Raw genomic sequence first — 21,649 nt, forward strand, 5'->3', positions numbered from 1 at the left:
CCACAGCTCACTGATTCAGGATCCTAGGGCCTGTTCTGCCAGGCTTCCAGTCTGGTTGGTCCAGGCGCATCTTACGCTGGCCTCTGCTCCACTCTGCTCCCAGTTCTGTGTGATAGACCTTACCCAGTGACCATCCAGGCTGTCCTGGGCCGGAGTGCTGCTTCCCTCTGGTATTTTTTGGGTTCTGCAGTTCTAGAATTTGTTCAGAGCCATTTTTTTATAGGTTTTTGGAGGGACCTGGAGGGGAGCTCACCCAAGTCCCTGCTTTCCCGCCGCCATCTTGGCTCCGTGGCGTCGCGCCCGCCCCCCCCCCATTATTTCTTACCTAATATCCGTTTTTAAGATTTAAAAAAGAAAAAAGCCTCCAAACCCCTGTTTTCCTTTTATTTCCATTATCTGGCAAATGTTCCGTCTTATGTTTCCACAAATGTATTTCGTTCTCTTGTTTTTTAGTATAGTCAGCCACGATTATATTTCAAGCTAATGGGTACATGGATATTATTACTCGGTTTGTATCATCGGGAAGGGAACAGGTCAATTTTATGTAGAAGAGTCCAAGATAGTAATGTAGGGAATTTGTGTGGAATATTGGACTGTAACTTCTACTTTGGATCAACCAAATTTAAGAAAAAACTCAGTTTAATTCTCAGTGTTTGTTACTGTTGTTTAAAAAAAAATTGTGGTATTTTACTGAATTATGCTATCTTTTCTCCTTCCTTACTCTTCCCAACAGGTCATCTGGAATGGACACAAGTTCAGTGGGAGGATTAGAATTGACGGAACAGACTCCTGTTTTATTAGGGACTACAGCCATGGCAACTAGTCTCACAAATGTAGGAAATTCATTTGGAGGTCCAGCTAATTCTTTAGTTTCTAGATCTAACAAGTTTCAGAACACATCAGTAGAAGATGATGATGATGTTGTTTTTATTGAACCTGTACAACCCCCACCAACTGCTGCCCCAGTGGTATCTGATCAAAGAAACATTACATTTCCATCATCAAAAAATGAAGAGCAACAAGGAAATGATTCTAAACTTTCCTCCTCAAAAGATTTGACTTCTCAAAAGGGAAGTATAAGTGAGACAATTATCATTGATGATGAAGAGGACATTGAAACAAATCAAGGGCAAGAGAAAAATGCTTCCAGTTTTATTGAACGGAGACTTCCTGAGACTAAAAACAGAACCAATGATTTGGATTTCTCAGCTTCCAGTTTTTCAAGAAGTAAGGTAAATGCAGGAATGGGTAATAGTGGTATCACCACAGAACCAGACTCTGAAATTCAGATTGCTAATGTTACTACATTAGAAACAGGTGTAAGCTCAGTGAATGATGGCCAATTAGAAAATACTGATGGGCGTGATATGAACTTAATGATTACACATGTAACATCACTGCAGAATACCAACTTGGGAGATGTCTCTAACGGACTGCAGTCAAGTAATTTTGGTGTTAATATACAAACATACACCCCATCTTTAACTTCACAGACCAAGACTGGAGTAGGACCTTTTAATCCTGGTAGAATGAATGTGGCAGGGGACGTTTTTCAGAATGGAGAATCTGCAACCCATCATAATCCTGGTAAGCGTTAATGGCATGCATTTGTAGTTTCTTATCTATAGTTAGGTTATCTGGCTTTCTTCTCTCTTAGTTTTATAGGTTGTTAACTTTTAGATTAATAACGTTTTTGCATTTACCAAAATTTGTGCTTTTTCTTTCCTTTTAGAGTATGAAACAGATTTGACCTTTTCAGTGACTTATTCTTAAAATTCAGTTTTAGTCAACAAGAATAAATACAATCCTAGTTATTCTTCAAAAGTTTTATCAACTGTGTATGTCAAAAAAACATGTCTAAAGTTTCACTTTAGGGATCGTAGATTTGACTCAGAATAATAGTTTGTCAATATTTTTGTTTTCATGTCCAAATAAAACAATGTTGGATTAGAAATCTTCAAGGAAAAAGTACTCATTTTTGGCTTTTGTATTTATGTTTGGCTTCTTATTTTTACTAGTAGACCGAAAATTTATTTTCTCCTTAATGTTTTATTATTGTTGCTTTTTGAAAGAAAGAAAATAATTTTTTTCAAAGTTTGCTTCCAAATCAAACAGCTCCAAGTTTGTATTGGAGGAAAATACGAGAAGGAAACTAATGATCGCGTTTTTTAGATTGTAGGAGTAAGAGAAGAAAGAATGAACTAAGTCAGGGTTGATACTTTTTAAGTATCTTTGGTGGTTTTTTTATGAATGAATATAATGAGGATTATTAGCATGGATAACAATCTTGTATTTAAGATGGTTGATTAGAATTTTGCTAATTTTTTGTCTTCCTTTGTTTGATCTTTAATCTTTAATCCAGTTATTTCTACTAAGGAAGAATTTAAAGAAAGTGCTTAGATTGGAACTTTGTGTTAGCTAATATAAATAAGATAAATAAAATGGAAGTGAAATAAGAGAAATTAAACAAGTTGAGATGTGAAGTCTCAGTCAATCAGAATAATTCCCACATCTTTATGAATTCTTAAACTATTGGACATGTTCTTGTTAACATTATGATTAAAATTTTCCTTATATTAAATATAAGTCACGTATCTTATGTCCCTTCATTAATAGGGATAATTGAGGGGAAAAAAGTGGTATTTTTATAAAAATTATTTTGTTTCATGTGAGTCTTGTTATGGGAGGGTGATTTCATGTTTGACATTTCATTAACCAAATTCAGGTATTTTAAAGTTGTTATTTCTATTGTAAAAAAGGAAACAAGTTAAGAAAATATTCTTTATTAAACAGGAGAAGAAATTTTTACTGACAGCTCAATTGTATTTATGAATTGTGCCTTTTTTCAGGTGTGGGGGTTTCAATTGCTTTATAGTCAAGCCCAGTAATTATTGTTATGCACAAAACAATTTTTTCCCCATTTAGTCACTTGATCACATATGATAACAACCAACTTAACTTAGCTCTGCTTTCTGATGAAATAGAAAGGAAAGTTGACTTAATAATTTTTTCTCTTTTTATGTTGCCTACATTTCTCTGCCTTTCCCCCTTCCAGAGGCTCTGACTTATATTGGAGAATAAAAAAGAAGGAAAAAAGTTCCTTAAAAATGACTAAATCATTAGCCAAATCTGATAGGTGTTATATTCCTTTCTATACTTCCCCTTCAAGGAATAGAGGGAGATAGATTCTGATGTTTCTTTTCTAAGCCACACTGAATCATTATGATTTCACAGTATTCGGTTTTGACTCACTTGTTCTTTCCATTTATGTTATGTTTTCTTGGTTCTGTTAACTTTTGCATCATTTCATAAAATAAATGACTGTTGAATAAAGCATGAAAATACTTTTTTTGAAAAATGGCTTATAAAAATGATATTCTGTTAATGATAGAATTGTAGGAAAGTCTTACCCAATTTTCAAGTAAAGAAAAATTTTCCAATAAAGTAAAGGAGGTAATATGAAGCTGGATTTATTTATTTTTCATCATGAAGGAAGACAAAACTTCAAGCAGTTCCTCTGTCACAAATTTGATGTGTGATGCTGGATTTCCAGGACTCTAAGTAACCCTTTAAGAACAGATATTGCAGAGAGGTGCTAATCTGTGTGTAGAGGGGTTTTCTTATTTGAAAATTTAATATCTTGATGAAACCACAGGGCAGGCAGCTATCATAAAAAAATGCTTAAAAGAAGCATATTCTTTTTTAGTTTAAAGAGTAGCAAAATCTGTATGTTTTAAGATTTAACCAAAAAATTAAGTTTTGGTTTTATGAGTTGTTAGTATAAATAAGATAATATTGTTGGTACCTTCAGGTAATCACTTCTGTAGTGATTGCATGATATTTGCCATGAACCTTTTTTGGGTGTTATAATGCAAAGGTTATCTTAGATATTACTGGTGAAGAAAGTTTTAAGAAGTTTATTTCAGATGTCAAGGCGCGTTAACGTAGGCAGCGCTCAAGTAATATATTGAAGCTGTTCTAAGAAGGAACACACTATGTCTTTCTTATTCAGTTATGCACCGAAGGTAGTTTATGGAATCCCAGATTTTAGGACAAGACCTTGAATTAACTTTCCCTTGCTATACGGTACTCAGTCTCTCATTGCTACTCCTTTCTCCAGAAAGTATAGCTAAAGAGAACCATCTTTAGAAAGCCATTGCATGTATAAGATTCTGATTTTCTGAGTCAGTAACATTGCTGCATGGCAGAATGAATAACTGGACTCATCCAGGAGACCTGAGTGTAATCTTATTTCTAATACTTTATAAAATATTTACGTGATATTTGGCATATAATTTAGATTTCTGGCTCAGTTTCCTCAAGTGTAGGTGTTACCCTTAATGATATTCAAGGCCTCTTTTAGCTCTAATCTGGAATCTGTAAATTTAGATGTTTATTTAATCACTTAGCTTTTTTAGAGTATAAAATTTTCTTTTGGTCAGGCAAATTCTGAACTCAATTAGTTAAAATAGGACATGTCCAGAAAATGGGCTGCTGAATTTAGTTGAAAACAATTAATACTTTTGTTCCGTGTCTGGTATTGTAATTATTTCTGTGAATTACTATAAATACACTTTATAAGAAAAGCAAATTCCTTAGGGCTTTTAAATTTTTGTAGCATATTAAATTAATTACAAATTTTTCTAAAAGACTCATCCACTCCTCTTCCCCATAAAACTATGATAGCACTTTTTTTTAGCTTTTTGTTATTATTATGTAAAAAGTTGTTTTGGTGACATGGGAAGAATTTAATTTTAATTCTAGATTACCTTACAGATAGTAAAAATTTGTCAGTTGTTGATGAGGCAACTTTCTACGTCCTTGGACCTCCAGAATGTCCTAGGACTCAGAAGTTACCTGCCTTTTCTTTTCCCGTCCTACTTAGAATCTTCCCTTCCTCCCCTATCCCTCAACTTGGTGTGTGATATGTGCATACATGCATGTGTGTGTGTAAAATAAGAAGCAACTTTTGAGCACCCATCAATGATACAACTAAGAAGATGAGAAGGCTGCATCTAAGAAGCTGTGATTAGTCAGTTTGCCTGCTAGAAAGGAGTCTTCTTGTTGGCTGGTGGTAACTGTAAAAAGACATCTCTTTTAAAAAAAAATACCCCCAAACCCCAAACTTAGATGTACTGGAGAAGCTATTGGCGAGAAAAGTGTTAACACCAAGTATGAAGAAGAAAAGGGGGTAGTAGTAGTAGTAGTATACTACAGTAGTAGACGACAGAAGCATTGACTGGCAGATAGGTCATTGATGTATTGGCAGTGATAGTAGTCATGGACCTTAAATATAAAGAGGGATGGAGGGAGTAAGCCACTAGAAAGTCTTAACATTGCTGAGAGCTAATGAGTGACACAAAAGATAGAACAATTGTACACTTTAGGGGGAACCAGGACAGGGAGGACACCCACTGATAATGCAGTACTATAGTCATAGTGTTCCATGTTAAAGGCACTCTATATTACAGTTAAAATAATTCTGGTTTGAACAGTAGGGGGAGCATTTATTGACACTAGTATGGTCACAAACTAAGTCATTTAATACCATGTTTCATGTTAAATACTTTGGTGATAGCATAGAATAACTTTAGAAGTCAGGAAAGTGTATTTTCTAAAGATTTTCATGGGGAAAACCCCCACAAGATCCCTCTACTCCCTCATTTCCTAAATTGTAACATGAGGGGTTTGGATTAGATGATTCCTGGGATTCCTTTCAGTTCTAATTTTTATGATTATCTGGTTGTAGTGTGAATCCTGAGTTAAATATGTAAATCTTAATTATTCACAGAAAGCATGCTTGAGGATTGCAGATAATATTTTTACTAACATGCATATTCCCAGTTTAAACCATTCAGAAAAGAGTAATTTTGTGAAGAAGAATTTTCTTCCTCCCCTAAATCTTGCAATTTGGAGAGAGCTAACAAAATATTTTTATGGTATTGAAAATTATTTTAGTTTTTGTTCTTTGTGTATTATGTCTTTAAGATTCCTGGATCTCCCAGTCAGCTTCATTTCCCCGAAATCAGAAGCAACCTGGGGTGGATTCTTTGTCACCAGTGGCCTCACTTCCTAAGCAGATTTTCCAGCCTCCTTCACAACAACCACCTACCAAACCAGTTAAAGTTACTTGTGCAAACTGCAAAAAACCTTTGCAGAAGGGACAAACTGCCTATCAACGAAAAGGATCTGCCCACCTCTTTTGTTCTACTTCTTGTCTTTCCTCATTCTCACACAAGCCTGCTCCAAAGAAACTCTGCGTCATGTGCAAAAAGTAAGGGATATCTTTGAGTTTTTTTTTTTTGAGTGAACACACAGGTGAATATGACACAGGTTTTTTGGGGGCGGGGGGCAGAAATATACTATATTAGAGAAATGAAATGCACTATTGTCTATACGTGTCTATTGCTGGCCAAATTCTGCCTCCTCAAGTCTTTTTAAAAAATGGTTTTTTTTGTTACATTTTAAGTTCCAAACTGTCTTCCTTATTCTTGCGTTACCCCACACTGGAGAAGACTGTCATTTGACACAGATAAATAGGGAGAGAAACTATGCATACCTCTGTTTATCAGTTCTTTCTCTGGAGGTGGATAGCATTTTTCTTTCTAGGTCTTTTGTAGTTAATTTGACTATAATACTCAAAATAGCCTAGTTCAGTTATTTTTGAACAGTATTACTGTTAACTGTATCCAATGTTCTTTTGGTTCTGTTCATGTCACTCTTATTTCATGCAATTCTATACATGTTTTTCTAAAGTCAGTCTGCTCATCATTTCTTACACAACAGTAGCCATCCATCACAGTCTTATACCATAACTTGTTTATCCATTCCCCAATTGATGGACATTCCCATAGTTTCCAATTTTTTGCTCCCACGAAAAGAGCTGCCATAAATATTTTAGAACGTAGAGGTTATTTTTCTTTTTTCCGATCACTTTGGGAAACAGACCTAATAGTGATACTGCTGGGTAAATAGGTATACCCAGTTTATAACTCTTTGGGAATAATTCTAGATTGCTCTCCAGAATTGTTGCATCATGATGTTCACAGTTCCATCAACAGTATAATAGTGTACAAATTTTTCCACATCCCCTCCAACATTTGTCATTTTCCCCTTCCATTACTTTAGCTACTGTTTCAACAATCCTGCTAGCAGCTTCTGTGGGGGTGTAAGATCCACCCACAGCCAGCACCCAGAAAGCTGCCAACAGCACAGGTTCTTTTGATCTGCTTAACTAAGGAAAGCAAGGTGAAGGGGTTGACAAGTTTACTTTAATCCAACATACAGACAACATTCACTTAGTTCAGGGGAAAAAAGCCAGCACCCTGAACTTCAGAATAAAATACAAAGTACAGAATCAACAGACAGACCCAATACAGATTCATAGTTACCAACATCTAGGTTCAGCCCGGGAGCTCGGAACAAGGGCTGGCCAAGAGTCACACGCCACCACTGCTGCAAGGAGGAGCTCCCAAGAACAGACAGCCAGCCCTATTAGGGGTTTGGGCCTGGGGCTTAGTGCCTAGTAAGGCTCAATGAATTACTCAAAAGGGAACAAAAGCCAGACTATTCAAGGGCACTTGTTGAACTAAGTGCTAAGGAGCCCATTTTGCTTATCAACACAGCTACCCTGAGTGATACATGTGAGATGATATCTCAAAGGTGCTTTAATTTGCATTTCTCTGATCAATAATGATTGAGAGCATTTTTTCGAGATACATATAGTTTTGATTTCTTCATTGAAAAACTGTTCATATGCTTTGACCATTTATCAGTTGGAGAATGAGTCATTCTTATAAATTTGACAAAGGTCTCTATATATTTGAGTTATAAGATCTTTATTTGAGAAACTATCTGTAAAAAATTTTCCCTAATTTTCCACTTTCCTTCTATTCTTGGTTACATTAGTTTTATTTTTACAAGACCTTTTTTATTTAATGTATTCAAAATTATCCATTTTATCTCTCACAATGCTCTCTTATCTCATTTATTATTTCTTAAAGTCTTGTACAGGGTGATATTTGGAAAGTTACAGTCAGAAGGGCTTCTGGGCAGTTTGGTGATATTAAGCAGCTTTAGAGAGGTCTTTGACATTTGGTTGGATCATGGTATAGGTAGTGCTTTTATGACAATTGGAGGTTTCTCTGTTTTTAGTTGAGTGGATTCTTAATGGCAAATGAAATTTTAGCTTTTTAGGGTATGCATTTTTATAAACTTGACAAGATTTTGGTCTTGTTATGTCTTAAAAACAAAATTAGAGGATGCACTTGGATTTTATTTATTTTAAAACATTGAATAAGCCATAATAAATACAGTGTAGTTTTATCTTGAGAATCATTTGCCTTAAATGATCACTTTTTATTCCTATAAGTTTTCTTCTGCATCAGGATCTATCTTGCCCTGTCATTTTAACTCAACTCAGAAGTTAAAGGTAACTTAGATAGAAGAGAGTAGATAATAACTAGTCAGATCAGGGTGGGATCTTCTTGTCCATTTCTAGGTGAGTAGAGTTATTTTTAGCCCTGCATAATTTAGAAGACCTTTATTTGCTGATTTCTGTAAGAACGTATTGATTAATAAATAAAGGGGATGTGAAAGAACATGGAATCTATTGTTGGAAAATTTGGTTACAAAATCTGCTGGTTACTATCTTTGTGACCTTAGTCAAACCACCTAACCTGGAGGTTCCATTTCGTCAGCTGTAAAATGAGGGAGATTGGACTCAAAAGTTCCCTTCTGGCTATAAATCTTATAAGTTACGGCAGCTTTTGATTTCATCACAGTATGAGGCAGCTAGCTGGTGCAGTAGATAGAGTGCCAGGCTTGGAGTCAGGAAGATCTGAGTTCAAATTTGATTTCTAACACTTAATATCTGTATGCCCCTTGGTAAGTTACTTAATATCTGTTTCCCTCAACTTCCTCACCTGTAAAATGAGATAATAATAGCACTTAACTTCCCAAAGTTATTGTGAAGGTCAAATGGGATAATAATTGTAAAGTATTTAGCATAGTACCTGGCACATAGTAAGCTTTATATAAATGTTTGCTATTATTATTTCCAACTTGAATATTATAATTTTGTATTATTTTGCACCTACAATTGAGGTCAAACTTTAAAATGAATTTTTTTTTGTATATATTCCTATATAATTTTCTGATTTTAGCTAGAAGTGCATTAATTTATATTTGGTTTCTGGAATTTTTACAGACTTGACCATATTGGCTGTAATTCATTGTACTCTTTCTCATCTTGAATCATATTCTTTCAGGCCCAGATATGTTATCTACTAATAGACATTGTGTTCACATATGTTTGCAGATGACCTAATCTCTTTTCTTAGTACCGTAAACATCTTAAAATTGCCTTTTGACTTTATCCTTCCACATGGTCTCCTATTGGGACTCCCATCTGGTAGAGTTTGGTTGATTTTTTTGTATGAATATACAAAGGATTTTATAATTTTAAAAAATAGTGTTCTCATTAAAATATGTTGCACACTTTTTCTTTTTAGAGATATAACAACAATGAAAGGTACCATTGTTGCCCAAGTGGATTCAAGTGAATCTTTTCAGGAATTCTGTAGTACTTCATGCTTATCACTCTATGAAGACAAACAGAATCCTTCAAAAGGACTGTTAAATAAATCAAGATGCACAATCTGTGGCAAACTAACAGAGGTTTGTATTCAGTATGTTTAAAATAGTTTTCATGATAAAATTTTTTCTAAGCTTTATTTTTTACAGCATTATAATATGTACATTTTAAAAATTTGGCTAGCAAGGTACTCTGCAGTAGAGTCTGATGGAAGAGTTGGAGATGGATTTGATTGGTACTGTATAATTATCCACTTGCCTGAAATGGGTAGTACTTTTTTCTGTTTAAATATATGAATTTTACATTTTTTTTTTATTTGGGTAACTTCTGAGTCAGGGTGAACTCATTAATATCTGTAGTCTTCCTCATGTCTTCACATGCCTCTTCCCCCCCCCCCCCTTCCCATATGTAAGGGTAAATTGAGAAGAGTGGGGTTAGAGGGAGATTAAGTAATTATCTTGCTCAGATTTCAGGTAGAAGGGCATTATCAAGCATTTAAATAAAGATGTTTTCATTTCTTTTTTTTATTTATTTTTAGTTTTTAACATTGACTTCCATAAGCTTTAAATTTTCTCCTCCTCCCTCCCCAAGACAGTGTGTAATCTGAATATGGGCTCCACACATATATTCCTGTTAAATACATTTTCATATTAGTCATGTTGCATAGAAGAATTAGAACGAATGAGAGAAACAATGAGAAGGGAACAAGAGAAAATAGTCTGCTTTGCTCTGCATTCCGACTCCATAGTTCTTTCTCTGGATGTGGATGGCATTTTCCATCATGAGTCCTTTGGAAAAGTTTTAGGTCCTTGCATTGCTGAGAAGTACTTAGTCTATCAAAATCCATCTTCACACACTGTGAATGTTTTCATTTCTTAAAAATGTACATGTCAGTCCACCCTGTTTCTAGTTGAGTGTTTTTTAAAAAATATCTTTAAAATATTTATTTTTAAGAATTCTTGGTCCATTTGTCCTACTAGGCAGGACCATGAAAGCTAGTTGGTTGTCTGTTTGTGAAAGTGGAGGTCAACTAGTTGTGTGATTATAGGCATGTTAACTTTATTTGGGAGGGGTTAGGGGACTCGATTCCCTTATTTCTGAAATGGGCAGGTTTAAGTAAATTCAAAAATTCCTTTCTAGGTCTAATCTACTTCTCTAACCATGTGTTCTGCAGAGGAGTCACAGATCTTTTGTTCTTACATAATGATAACTAGTTTTCTTCTTTAAGTGTCACCTTAATGCTGTGTTGCATTTTTCTTATAGATTCGCCATGAAGTAAGCTTTAAAAACATGACTCATAAGCTCTGTAGTGATCACTGCTTTAATAGATACAGAATGGCAAATGGCTTAATAATGAATTGCTGTGAACAGTGTGGAGAGTACTTGCCTAGCAAAGGTGCTGGAAACAATGTCCTTATTATCGATGGCCAGCAGAAAAGATTTTGCTGCCAAAGCTGTGTCAGCGAATACAAACAGGTAATTATTCTAATAAAAATAATTTGAATTTTAAAAATGTGTATGAGATGAAGTGGCATATCTTTTATCTCTGTTCATCAGGCTTATCTTGGAAACACTGTTTGAGACCCTGTTTTAAATTTAGTGTTATTTTCATTATGCTATCTAGTACAGATATTATGTGACTATCCAAAGTTAGTCCTTAACATTTGGGTTTTTAAAGAAATCTTCCTATGAAAAAAAAGTTAGACTTAAAAGATGTATATATAGCGATCACAAATGTCAGTGTTAGGAGGACTCTCAGCGGCTGTTCCTGAGCAAGAATTGTCTCCATAATACACTCAAGTAGATGTCTAGCCTTTGCTTAAAGACCTCCATTGACCTTGGAAGAAGAATAGCCCTTGCCTCCGAGTTCTGGGTGAAGACAAAGACCACATACTAGGTTTTGAAAAGTAGAAAAACCTGACTTCAGCTTGGTATTTTAACTGCAATTGTTTTAGGCAGACATCCATGGAAGAAGACATTCTCTGTTATTTTCATGTTTTTTATTTGGTTGGAAGTCTCTTAGTTCATGAAGGATTGCTTTTTAGGAATAGCCTTAAACACCCTTATAGCCTAATAAAGAGAAATTAAAGAACAATTTAATTGGGAATAGTAGGGGAAATGGCTACAAAGAGTTCTTCTAGGCTATTTCAGAGAAGAATCTTTAAGGGTAATATTTGAGCTGTGTTACTGAGATGGTTTTTATTGAAGAAAAAACAGTTACAATTCCTTATTAAATTAACTTTAGGTAAAGAAAGGCTCATCTTTAAATTGATATCCTTTCCCTTTCGCTGTTGATAATTGAGACAAGTATAACACAGTTGTAATAAATAAGAGATTTAAAACTAAGCCTTTTACCTTTCTGACCTAAATGTAGAGGTTTTCTTGTTTTTAGTAGTATGAAATGACATAGCATACATATAAGACATCTTAGAAATGTCCTTTTCTTCTTATATGTATACATTTTTTATTTCTGTCATGGGTACTACATACATCCTTATACTTACCTAGGTTAGCTTTCCCTTTGTCTCCCATCCTACCAGTTGCTAATGGATTCTACCTGCACAAATGGTATATATGGGGACCTTTCTTTTTGTCACTGACTTCTTCAACATATATTCCTAGGAGTGGAATCTCTGGGCCAAACATGAGCATATTCATATTATTCCAAATTTTTTTTCCAATGGTTGGGGCAATTCGTAGCTCCTCCCACAACACGTTAGTGTTCCTGTCTTTTCTTGACTATTCCCATCTTTCACCTTTGTCAATTTGCTGAATGTGAGAGAACGCTCAAAAACCTCATGTCATACTCAACATTTACAAACAGTTCTGTCCTTCCACACTTTCCAACCAATTCATCCCTTTTTTGTAACTTCTTATTTCTGTTGAGGGTACTACGCGGATCAGTTTCCTCAGAATCATCTTCAGCTTTTCCCTCTGTCACCCCCTCATGTCCTACCAATTGCTAACTCTTGTGGATTCTACTTCCTTGATTCTATTCCATCTCTTCTCTATTCTCTAATTAGCCATCACCCTTGTTCAGTCCTCTTGTGTGTACTATTCTATTGGCTTCCTTTTGGGCCTACTTGATTCATTTCTTTTCCTCTTTCATTTCATCCTCCACAGTTGCCAGTGGGACATTCCAAACTAACATTCTTCCCTTGCTCAGTAAGCTCCAGTGTCTCCTTTGCCTCGAAGACAAAATAAAACTCTTTCATGTGGCATTTATAGCTCTTAATGATTTGGGTCCAATTTTTCATTCCTACATTATATATATTGCTTCCATTCATGTACTCTGAAGTCCACCCCAAAATGCCTTTTTCCGCCTTCATTTCCTTCCAGCCCTTCTTCCTACCTTCCCTCCCTCGCCCACCCTTGTGCCTTAGCACAAGTTACTTAGAATGTACTTAGTCGTATTCTATCTCTTCAAATTCTATTTTTCTTCAAACACAGCTCAAGTACTACCTACACAAGCAAGACCAGTCATGATCACCACAGCTATTTCCTTTTCCTGAAATTACCTTGTCTGTACTTGCATTTTCCCCATTATGAGCTAAAATCTTTGAGGGTAGTGTCAGGACATTTCATTTTGTCTTTTTGTGCACAGAATTTCGTACCTAGTAGGTGCTTAATAAATATAAGACTATCCTGTCTTATGTAACAGATTGTATCTGTAGACCTGGGATTCAAACCTTACTCTGTGATTCTAAGTCACATCTTAGCTACTGCTCTACCTACCTCTTTATTATGTATTAAACTTAGGATGCTTTGATCAATCCTCCAGAATTCTGGTTAGTCACTGCATTTCTTAAGTATTTCAATGTTCTTTGTTTTTATATTGTTGTTACTGTATTAATTGTCCTTTTGTTTATATTTAATTGATATGAATTTAAATTCCAGTTTTGTGATGCCTAGATTTATAACCAGTTATCTGAGGGAATAATTGAAACTTTTTATTAATTCTAGTTTCTTTTAAAAATATAAACAAAATATTGTTATTTAACCATTTCTTTTTGTTAAGCTGAAACAAGGTCCAGTAGGCAGTCATCTGAGGTAGATAGGTGGTTTAGTGTATATAGCACTGGGCCTGGAGGAAGGAAGACTTGAGTTCAAATATGGCTTCTGACAGCTAGCTTTGTGAAGTCACTTTTGCCTCAGTTTCTTCAGTTGTAAAATGACAATAATAATAGCACCTACCTTGCAGTGTTGTTGTGGGGATCAAATGATAAATATTTGTAATGTGCTTAGTATAGTTTTTGACACATTGTTACCATATAAATGTTTATTCTCTTCCCTTTGATGTATACTGTTGCAAGACATTTAGTTTAGGAGTCATAATGGGAAGGAATTCTGAGGGTATCAGTGACTCTAGGTTTTAGAAACCATGTTTTAAATTGGTAATTTTAGCTAAAATGATGGGACTAGTTTGCTTCACCTCCACCATATTTTTTCTTGAATGAATGAATAAAACCCGTATTAAACACAAAGTATGTGCAAAACTCTGGGCATACAAATACTAAAAAAAAAGGTTCTTGCTTTCAAGATCCTCACATTTCTAATGGAAGAGAATACCTCTGGAATGTTTCAGCTACAAGTCAAAAAGTTCCATGATCCTTATGATGTAGTAAAAAGTAGATTACCATATCTAATTAATTATTTCTACTGATAAAATTTTATCAGTTTCTGACGTTGAACAAACCTAAGGACTTTGGAGCAAGAACTTCTTAAAGTGATTGTTACTATGGATTATGTAAGCAGGTAAATTACTTTATTTAAAAATGCTAAAAGAAATTTAATGTTCTTCTTTATAACCATAGTGTTAACTGTTTATAATGCTAAAAGTCCAGTATTAATATGCAGCTTCTGAAAGGGGTGTGTACGTGTGTGTGTGTTTACACGTATGCGTGTATATATATGTATGTGTGTGTTCACATGCACACTTTTATCTTGACTGAAGAAAATGATTTAGATAGATTGTTAATTAGAATTAAAATGCAAAATTTTGTTTTTAAATAATATCTTAGTTTAGTTTTCCTTTTGATCATTACCATAATATGACTTGGCCATGCAAAATGTCATTTTCATAATCTAGGCTTGGAAGGTATTCTAATGGCAAATTCCAAAGTGTCAGTAAATAGTCCAGGTCACACTTTGCTGCAGCTTAAAACAATTTCTGGTTAGATAGTTGAATGAAGTAAAATTGTTAGCCCAACATCTTTTGTAGCCTCAGAAAACAATTGTTTATTGTTTTTCCCTTGGTAAGTAGTTTTCTGTGCTTAGGGATGTCATTTAGGGATATTCTCTGTGCCATGTCTGGAATATTATGGCTTTTGAACTCTGTATTTCAAGTCTGCTATTAGTGATTTTTGATGTAAAGCTGATCAGAGAAACCTAAAGCTCTTGAAAAGCTGGATATTGGTGATGTTAAGATACGAGAGTGAATATATCACAAGGCCGTCATTAGATTTTGACTTAGAAAACTGGATTCAGACCCCACCACAAAGTGAGATGTTATTTGCTCAAAGTGGTGATTATTGATAAAATTGGGAATAGATACTGGCCTTGACTCAAAAGCCTGTATTGATTTAATTTGTCTATGCTGTTAACTTATATTTTGCTTTAGGATAATACTTAATACTTCTCTGAATATGAAAACATCTTGTATTTTCTCCCTTCTGCCCTTTGTCCCTGTACCTCTTATCCTGCCCCACCCTGAATTGGCAGTTGATCTGTACAAGTTGCCCTCTTCTTGTCTCTTCTTTGATTTTTTGCATTATTCCAATATAATTAATTACTGATTCATTTGTCACAAATTAAAGCTGGTATCAGAAATGTCTTGTGCCAAATCCTTCTATGTTTTCCCCTTTTAGTGTAGCAATATGAGCTCTTAACCTTACATTGCAGTAATTCTTTGTTTTCCATGCTAGCAAGGTGAAGCAATGTTCTAGATCATGTAATTAACCCAAAAATAACTTCTTTGATTTTACAGACCTCTTGTGATTTCTTTGGGGAGCTAGGTGGTGCAGTGGTTAGAGTTCCAGTCCTGAAGGAGTCAGGAATACTCTTCCTGAGTTCATACGTGGCCTCAGACACTAGCTGTGTGACCCTGGGCAAAGCACTTAACCCTGTTTGCCTCAGTTTCCTCATCTATAAAATGATCTGGAGAAGGAAGTGGCAAACCATTTCAGTACCTTTCCAAAAAACCCCCACAAAACCCAAACTGGGTCACAGAGAGTTGGACATGACTGAAAATGATTCAACAACAACGTGATTTCTTTAGGAAAAAATGATAGGATCAGAGTTAGAAGAGACCTTGGATGAAATTACTCAATTACAGTCTGTTTACTTGAAATATTCACAACTATTTAATGGCAGAACTGGACATAGAACCCAATTCTTCTGATTTGTCCTCCGTTTTTATTTTAATACTCTGTGGTGTTGATGACCATTGTTGTAATTACATTTTCTTTAAGCTAATAATTAAAGTTGGGATTTTTCAAATATGAGCTGAGTTTGTCTGAAAGTGAGACATGTTAAGGGAAATTCACAAAGTATAAAATTGAGATTTACCTGTGTTTTACCTGCTCTATTTCCTTCCCACTTTATTTCTTTTGTTCCAGCTTTATTTCTTCATTAGGTAGGAAATAATTACCTAAATTTGAATGGTCCAAAATTAAAATTTTGGCCAAATCTAATTTCTTAATCTTTTTCCAGGTAGGTAGCCATCCCAGCTTCCTGAAGGAGGTTAGAGATCACATGCAGGACTCCTTCCTGATGCAGTCAGAGGTAAAGTCTGCCACTACTTTTTCTGTGTGATGTTGTTAGAACTCTTGAAGTTTTAGATGTTTTTAATTTTATCTTTATTATTACTTCTTGGTTTTATATCATTTGTTTTTGGTTAATTTCTTTCTCCAGTAAGCCATCCATTTGTAAAAAAGGTCTTAAAAGGGTGAAAAAGACAGCTTAACAAAAATAACTAATACATCAACCTTGTCTTGTAGTATTTGCTGTGTCCCACCTTTGTTATGCCTCAAAGGGGGAAGTGCGTACAGTTTGTCAACTCTTCTTTAACTTCAAACTTAATCATTATACAGTCTTCAGTTTTTCAGTTGAAATTCCTTCATATTCCATATTAACTAAACATAAACTAAGTATTTGCTCTGTACAGAACATTGTTTCAGACCTAAGGGGCAGATACAAAATTTAAATAGTTCTGCTTTCTTGGTGCTTACACATATATGTTAAATGAGAAGTTGTAACACAAGATTATTGGAAAAGGTGCACAGAAGAAGCTGTATTTATATTATTCAGGAATTTAGCTGGGAAGGGAGTAGAAAAGAGTACATTTTAAGGCTTCCCGATACTAGATGGTTTATAGAAAATTCTGTAGACTGCTTACCTTGGAAATAGAGTGGGCAAATGACCACTAGGTTTTAGAAGGGCTTTGACTAAAAAGTAAAAGCATTTCAATGGGTATGCCTTATGGAGTCAGTGAAGATACCTTAGCAGAGTGGTGTGATCTTTATGTAAAAATAGTGTTTTGTTATAAAGCATGGGTAGAGAGTAGACCATGTTAGACTATTTGTTAAGTTATGACTGGTTTGAATAATGAAGGCCGGTATCTGAGTGGTGGCATTTTGACGATAGCAGAGGGAGTTGGATTTTAGAACTATTTCATAGGTAGACTTTGTAAGTGGAATAAGAAAAGAGAAAAGATAGCTACAGGCTTACCTTTGTTGGGGGCAGCTAGGTGGTGCAGTGGGTAGAGTTCTGGACCTGGAATCAGGATGACTCATTTTCCTGAGTTCAAATCTGGCCTCAGACACCTACTAGCTGTGTTACCCTGGGCAAGTCATTTGACACTGTTTGCCTCAGTTTCCTCATCTTTTAAATGAATTGGACAAAAAAAAATGGCAAGCCATTCCAGTATCTTTGCCAAGAAAAACCGAAATGGGGTAATGAAGTCAGACATGACTGAACAACACCAAAATACTATCATGGGAGATATATTGAGAGATCATGTCAGAGTGAGCCTAGCTTGGGAGAAAAAATACCAAGCTCCATTTTAGCATGTTGAGATGATGATACATGATTAGGTGGAGAAAGTTATTAAGTGGCTGGCAGTGCCAGTCTGATGCTCAAGAGTAAGATTAGCCTTAAAAATGAGACTGGGGTAAAGATCTGCAAATTGTTAGAAGTTATACTTGAAGAGGTAGGAATTAGAATGCCCGTTTTAGAACAGAGGATGGGGTAGGGGAGGGAGATAAAATCAGACACCTTGAGAGCATCTACAATAGGTGTTTGTTTGCCGAGGATGAGAACTGAAATAAGGGAAAGTTAGAAATTTGGAGAACCAGGAGTGTATGATCTATTTGAAGTTAAAGGAGCAAGGACCTTTCTTTGGGAGGGCGTATTCAGTAGTGTCAAATTCAGAGGAGTCCATATAAGGACTAAAAGCCCATTGGATTTGGTGATAGAAAGTCTTTCAGTGATCTTAGAGCACTTTTAATAGAATGCTAAAGGCAAGCTTGATAGAATGGCAGTAAGGAAGTGCAGCCAGTTGATAGTAGTCTATAAACTACTTTCTCAAGTTCAGCAGAGTTCAAAAATAGCTAGAAGTGTAACCGATTTTTCATATCTAGGATTATATAAGTGAATCTTTTATTCCCAGAATGAAATTCCTTGTCCAAATAGATGACTGAATGGAGAGTGCCTCACTCATTACCCTTCACATACTGTAGGCTCCATTTGATATTTTTGTTTGTTGATTGAATGGTCCTTTTCTCTAGGAGCCTAAGATCTGGCTCCTGCCTTCCTAGTTTCATGCTGGAGGTGGTAGGGTGAGTTGCTGGATTAATTATTAGTTTTTCTCCATTTCAGTGTAAGCTCATTGTGGGTAGGGATTGTTTCGTTTTCCTATCACAGTGTCTTACAAAGTAAGCTATTAATATTTATTCATTGTTGGAAAGGTTTGCTAAGGAAATTACTAGTGAAATTGAGATTTCGCTGGGAGTATTTTATGTATTTAGTAGTTTTTAAAGGCTTCTTAATGAACAGTGCTAATTATAAGTCAGTCTTATCTTTAATCTTACCTAAAGATCCTTTCCTAAGGATTGTCAACATTTAGCCTATTGTAATAATTGTTAAATTTGCTTTTCATAAGTTGACTCAATTTCTTGAAAAATAATCCCTAATTCATTAGTTTTCTGTGTTGTGTATTCACATTTTTCCTTTACGATGTAACATGAAATTATTTGCCAAAATTATTGCCAGTGACCTGGGTATTATGACTGATCTAAGGTGTAGTTATTCTAATTTAGTTGTTGTTTTACCCATTATCCATTTTAATAATCAAAGCTGCAAAATGTATCCATTAATTTTTTCCAATATAAGCTTAGTAATAATAGCTTTACATCCTTCACTCTGTTTTCCTTTAGCAAAAAACTTGTTGAATGAATTAAATTTACTAAACTTAAACTTTTGAGTTTTAGCATTTCTGAGGTTTAGGAAATGCAGAAGTTAACCTAGTTATTGCTGTTACAATTAAGTTCCAGGGAAATATGATGTACATATCATATTAATTTTTGAGTTAACATCTCCATTTCTTCTCAAATGATGCAGTTAGTTTTTAATAGTTTTCTTATATGAGACTAGAAAAGCCTAATTTTAGGGGTAGGGAAATTATAAGACATAAGTATATAACCCCACAGTATAGTATATTCTCTAGATTATAAATTCCTTTGAGATAAGGAACCTGTTGCTTTTAAATTTTTGTCTTACAGAGAATCTTAACAGTGTAATTTAATAGAGATTGAAGATATATTTTTGTTGCATGAAAGTGTTTTCTACCATATTTCAGTTATTTCCACATTCTCCAAAGTTTGGATACTTGTTTGTTGTTACATTTCATTGAATTCTGTTATAATGGAGCTATAATATTCTCACCATTTCACCTCCTTGGGCTTCAGTTTTTTTCATTTATAAAATGAGAGGTAGACCTGAAAGCCTCTCAAGTTCCTTTACTTCTAAATCTATGATCCTATGACATGACATTGTTTGTAAAATGAGTTTTTATTTTGCTTATTCAATGCCCTGACAAAATCTTTCCATATTTAATACTCACTTTTCAAGGCAAGTTCCCAAATTGGTAAGTGCATTTTTAAACAAGGTGAATGAGTCAGTTATTCTCTAAACATTTATTAAGCATCTACTTTTGTGCCATGATGGGCTAGTCATAAATATGAGAAAGAAAGATATTCTTGCCCTCCAAATGTGTACAGTGTAATGGAGAAAGACCTTAGGTGAGCTCTTAATCAATAGTAATGACTTGTTACTTGTAATTACAAATGTATCTCTCCCGCTCCCCCCCTTAGTTACTAACTATATGTTAAAAATTAGTTTTTTTGGTAGATGTCCTGATGATTCCTTCTGGGATTTACTTTTCAATTACCAAAGTATTACAAAGGGCTTTTCCTTTCTGTATTTTACGTGCATTCTATTTTTAACAGTATTCTCCTATATTGTCATAGTTTTTGATTTCTTACCATGGAATTTTAACCTTCACATAGTTTACTGCACATGATTTATCTGGAGTATAGGAAATCCTTTCAACTCAGGTTGCCAATATCAGTGTTGTCTAGTTAAAATATTGCAATCACATCATTCCATTTTGGTTTTCATATAGAAGATTCTTACTACATATGCAGGGGGAAGGAAGCTAGAGTAAATAATAATTATTTTTTTAAACACAATGCCATGGAAATCTGACACCCTACTTGATTCCTGTTGTTTTGTTAATGACCACACATTTGTTTTGCTGTACGCAACCTCCTCAATATTGAACATTATAAAATGTATTTACTGTAATAATTAAAAAGATTAGAGGGAATTAGTGTTGTTTGTGTATATGTGTGTGTTTTTGTTTAACTAAAGGTTTGTAATGACTGTAAAGGTGATCTTTCTAATTTGGTAACATCTTTCCGACTTTTCATTTTAATAAGCTTGACAAAATTTGATTTTTTTAATAGAATAAATAAATTCTGAACAGTCGCTTATTCAAAATTCTTTAAAATGGCTTTTTTACGTGGTGTCTGTGGACTTCAATATAATTGCTTTACTTTGTAATCCTGTGTACTTTATATATATTTTTTATTTTAAATGAAAAGTTTTTTCTTCATTAAATTATAAAAATTTTTACATGTTTGTGGTGAACAGTTCATTTAAATTTCATATGTTTGCTTTTTAATTAACTTTTTTTCAATCAGTGAAAATTGACCTTCCCTGGTCAACATATTACCTTCTCCCCTGCCCTTGAGAAAGAAACAAATATAGTGTACCAAAACAAATTCCCACATTGACTGTCTTCCCCCAGAATATGTCTTAAGCTACACTCTTGTGTCCATTACCTCTTGCCTGGAGTTGGGTAGCATGCTTCATCATGAGTCCTCTGGGAATCATAGTTGTTCATTGAATTGATCGGAATTCCTACGTTTTTCAAAGTTGTTTGTCCTTAGAATACTATTGTTATTGTATAATTTGTTCTCCTGATGTTGCTTATTCATTCACATTTTCCTAGTTTCCTCTGAAATTGTCCCCTTAACATGATTTCTTGCAACACAGTTGCGTCATATAATATATTATTATTTCGTATTCATTAAAGATGGCTAAGTGGCAACTATAGGCCTGAGATCAGGAAGACTTGATTTCAGATCTGTCCTCAGACACTGTTACCTTTGGCAAGTCACATAATCACTGTGTTCCTCGATGTCATCAATGGCAAAATGGGGATAATAGTAGGGTCTAATTCCTAGGATTGTTTTGAGTGGCAAATAAAATAATATTTGTAAAGCACTTAGTATATTGCTTGGCACCTAGTAGGTACTATATAAATGCTTATTCTCTTATTCCTTTCATATACCATAACTTATTTAGCCATTCTCCACAATTCATTAGCATTTCTGTAAATTCCTGTCAAAATGTAATAGGAAGGCGTAGAAAAAGGAATTTCATTTTAAATCACTATAGGAAGCACAAAATATTTGGGAGTCAACTTGCCAA

At 34.6% G+C, this 21,649-nt stretch overlaps 1 protein-coding gene across 2 annotated transcripts in view; it reads left to right on the forward strand.

The window, feature by feature from the left end:
• The window catches only part of ZMYM2 (zinc finger MYM-type containing 2), a 94,475-nt gene that overhangs the window by 34,316 nt on the left and 38,510 nt on the right, over positions 1 to 21,649 (forward strand). Inside the window, exons 3-8 of one of the 2 annotated variants that reach the window (XM_036743070.1) lie at positions 734 to 1,232; positions 1,494 to 1,587; positions 5,989 to 6,274; positions 9,513 to 9,678; positions 10,859 to 11,071; positions 16,307 to 16,378. In XM_036743070.1, coding sequence (XP_036598965.1) covers positions 744 to 1,232; positions 1,494 to 1,587; positions 5,989 to 6,274; positions 9,513 to 9,678; positions 10,859 to 11,071; positions 16,307 to 16,378 — 1,320 coding nt within the window. In that variant the 5' untranslated portion in view covers positions 734 to 743. Of the gene's footprint in view, positions 1 to 733; positions 1,588 to 5,988; positions 6,275 to 9,512; positions 9,679 to 10,858; positions 11,072 to 16,306; positions 16,379 to 21,649 lie in introns of both variants that reach the window. The other variant, XM_036743069.1, reaches the window with a different exon arrangement.

This window comes from Trichosurus vulpecula, chromosome 2, assembly GCF_011100635.1.
Source record: "Trichosurus vulpecula isolate mTriVul1 chromosome 2, mTriVul1.pri, whole genome shotgun sequence".
NCBI lineage: Eukaryota > Metazoa > Chordata > Mammalia > Diprotodontia > Phalangeridae > Trichosurus > Trichosurus vulpecula.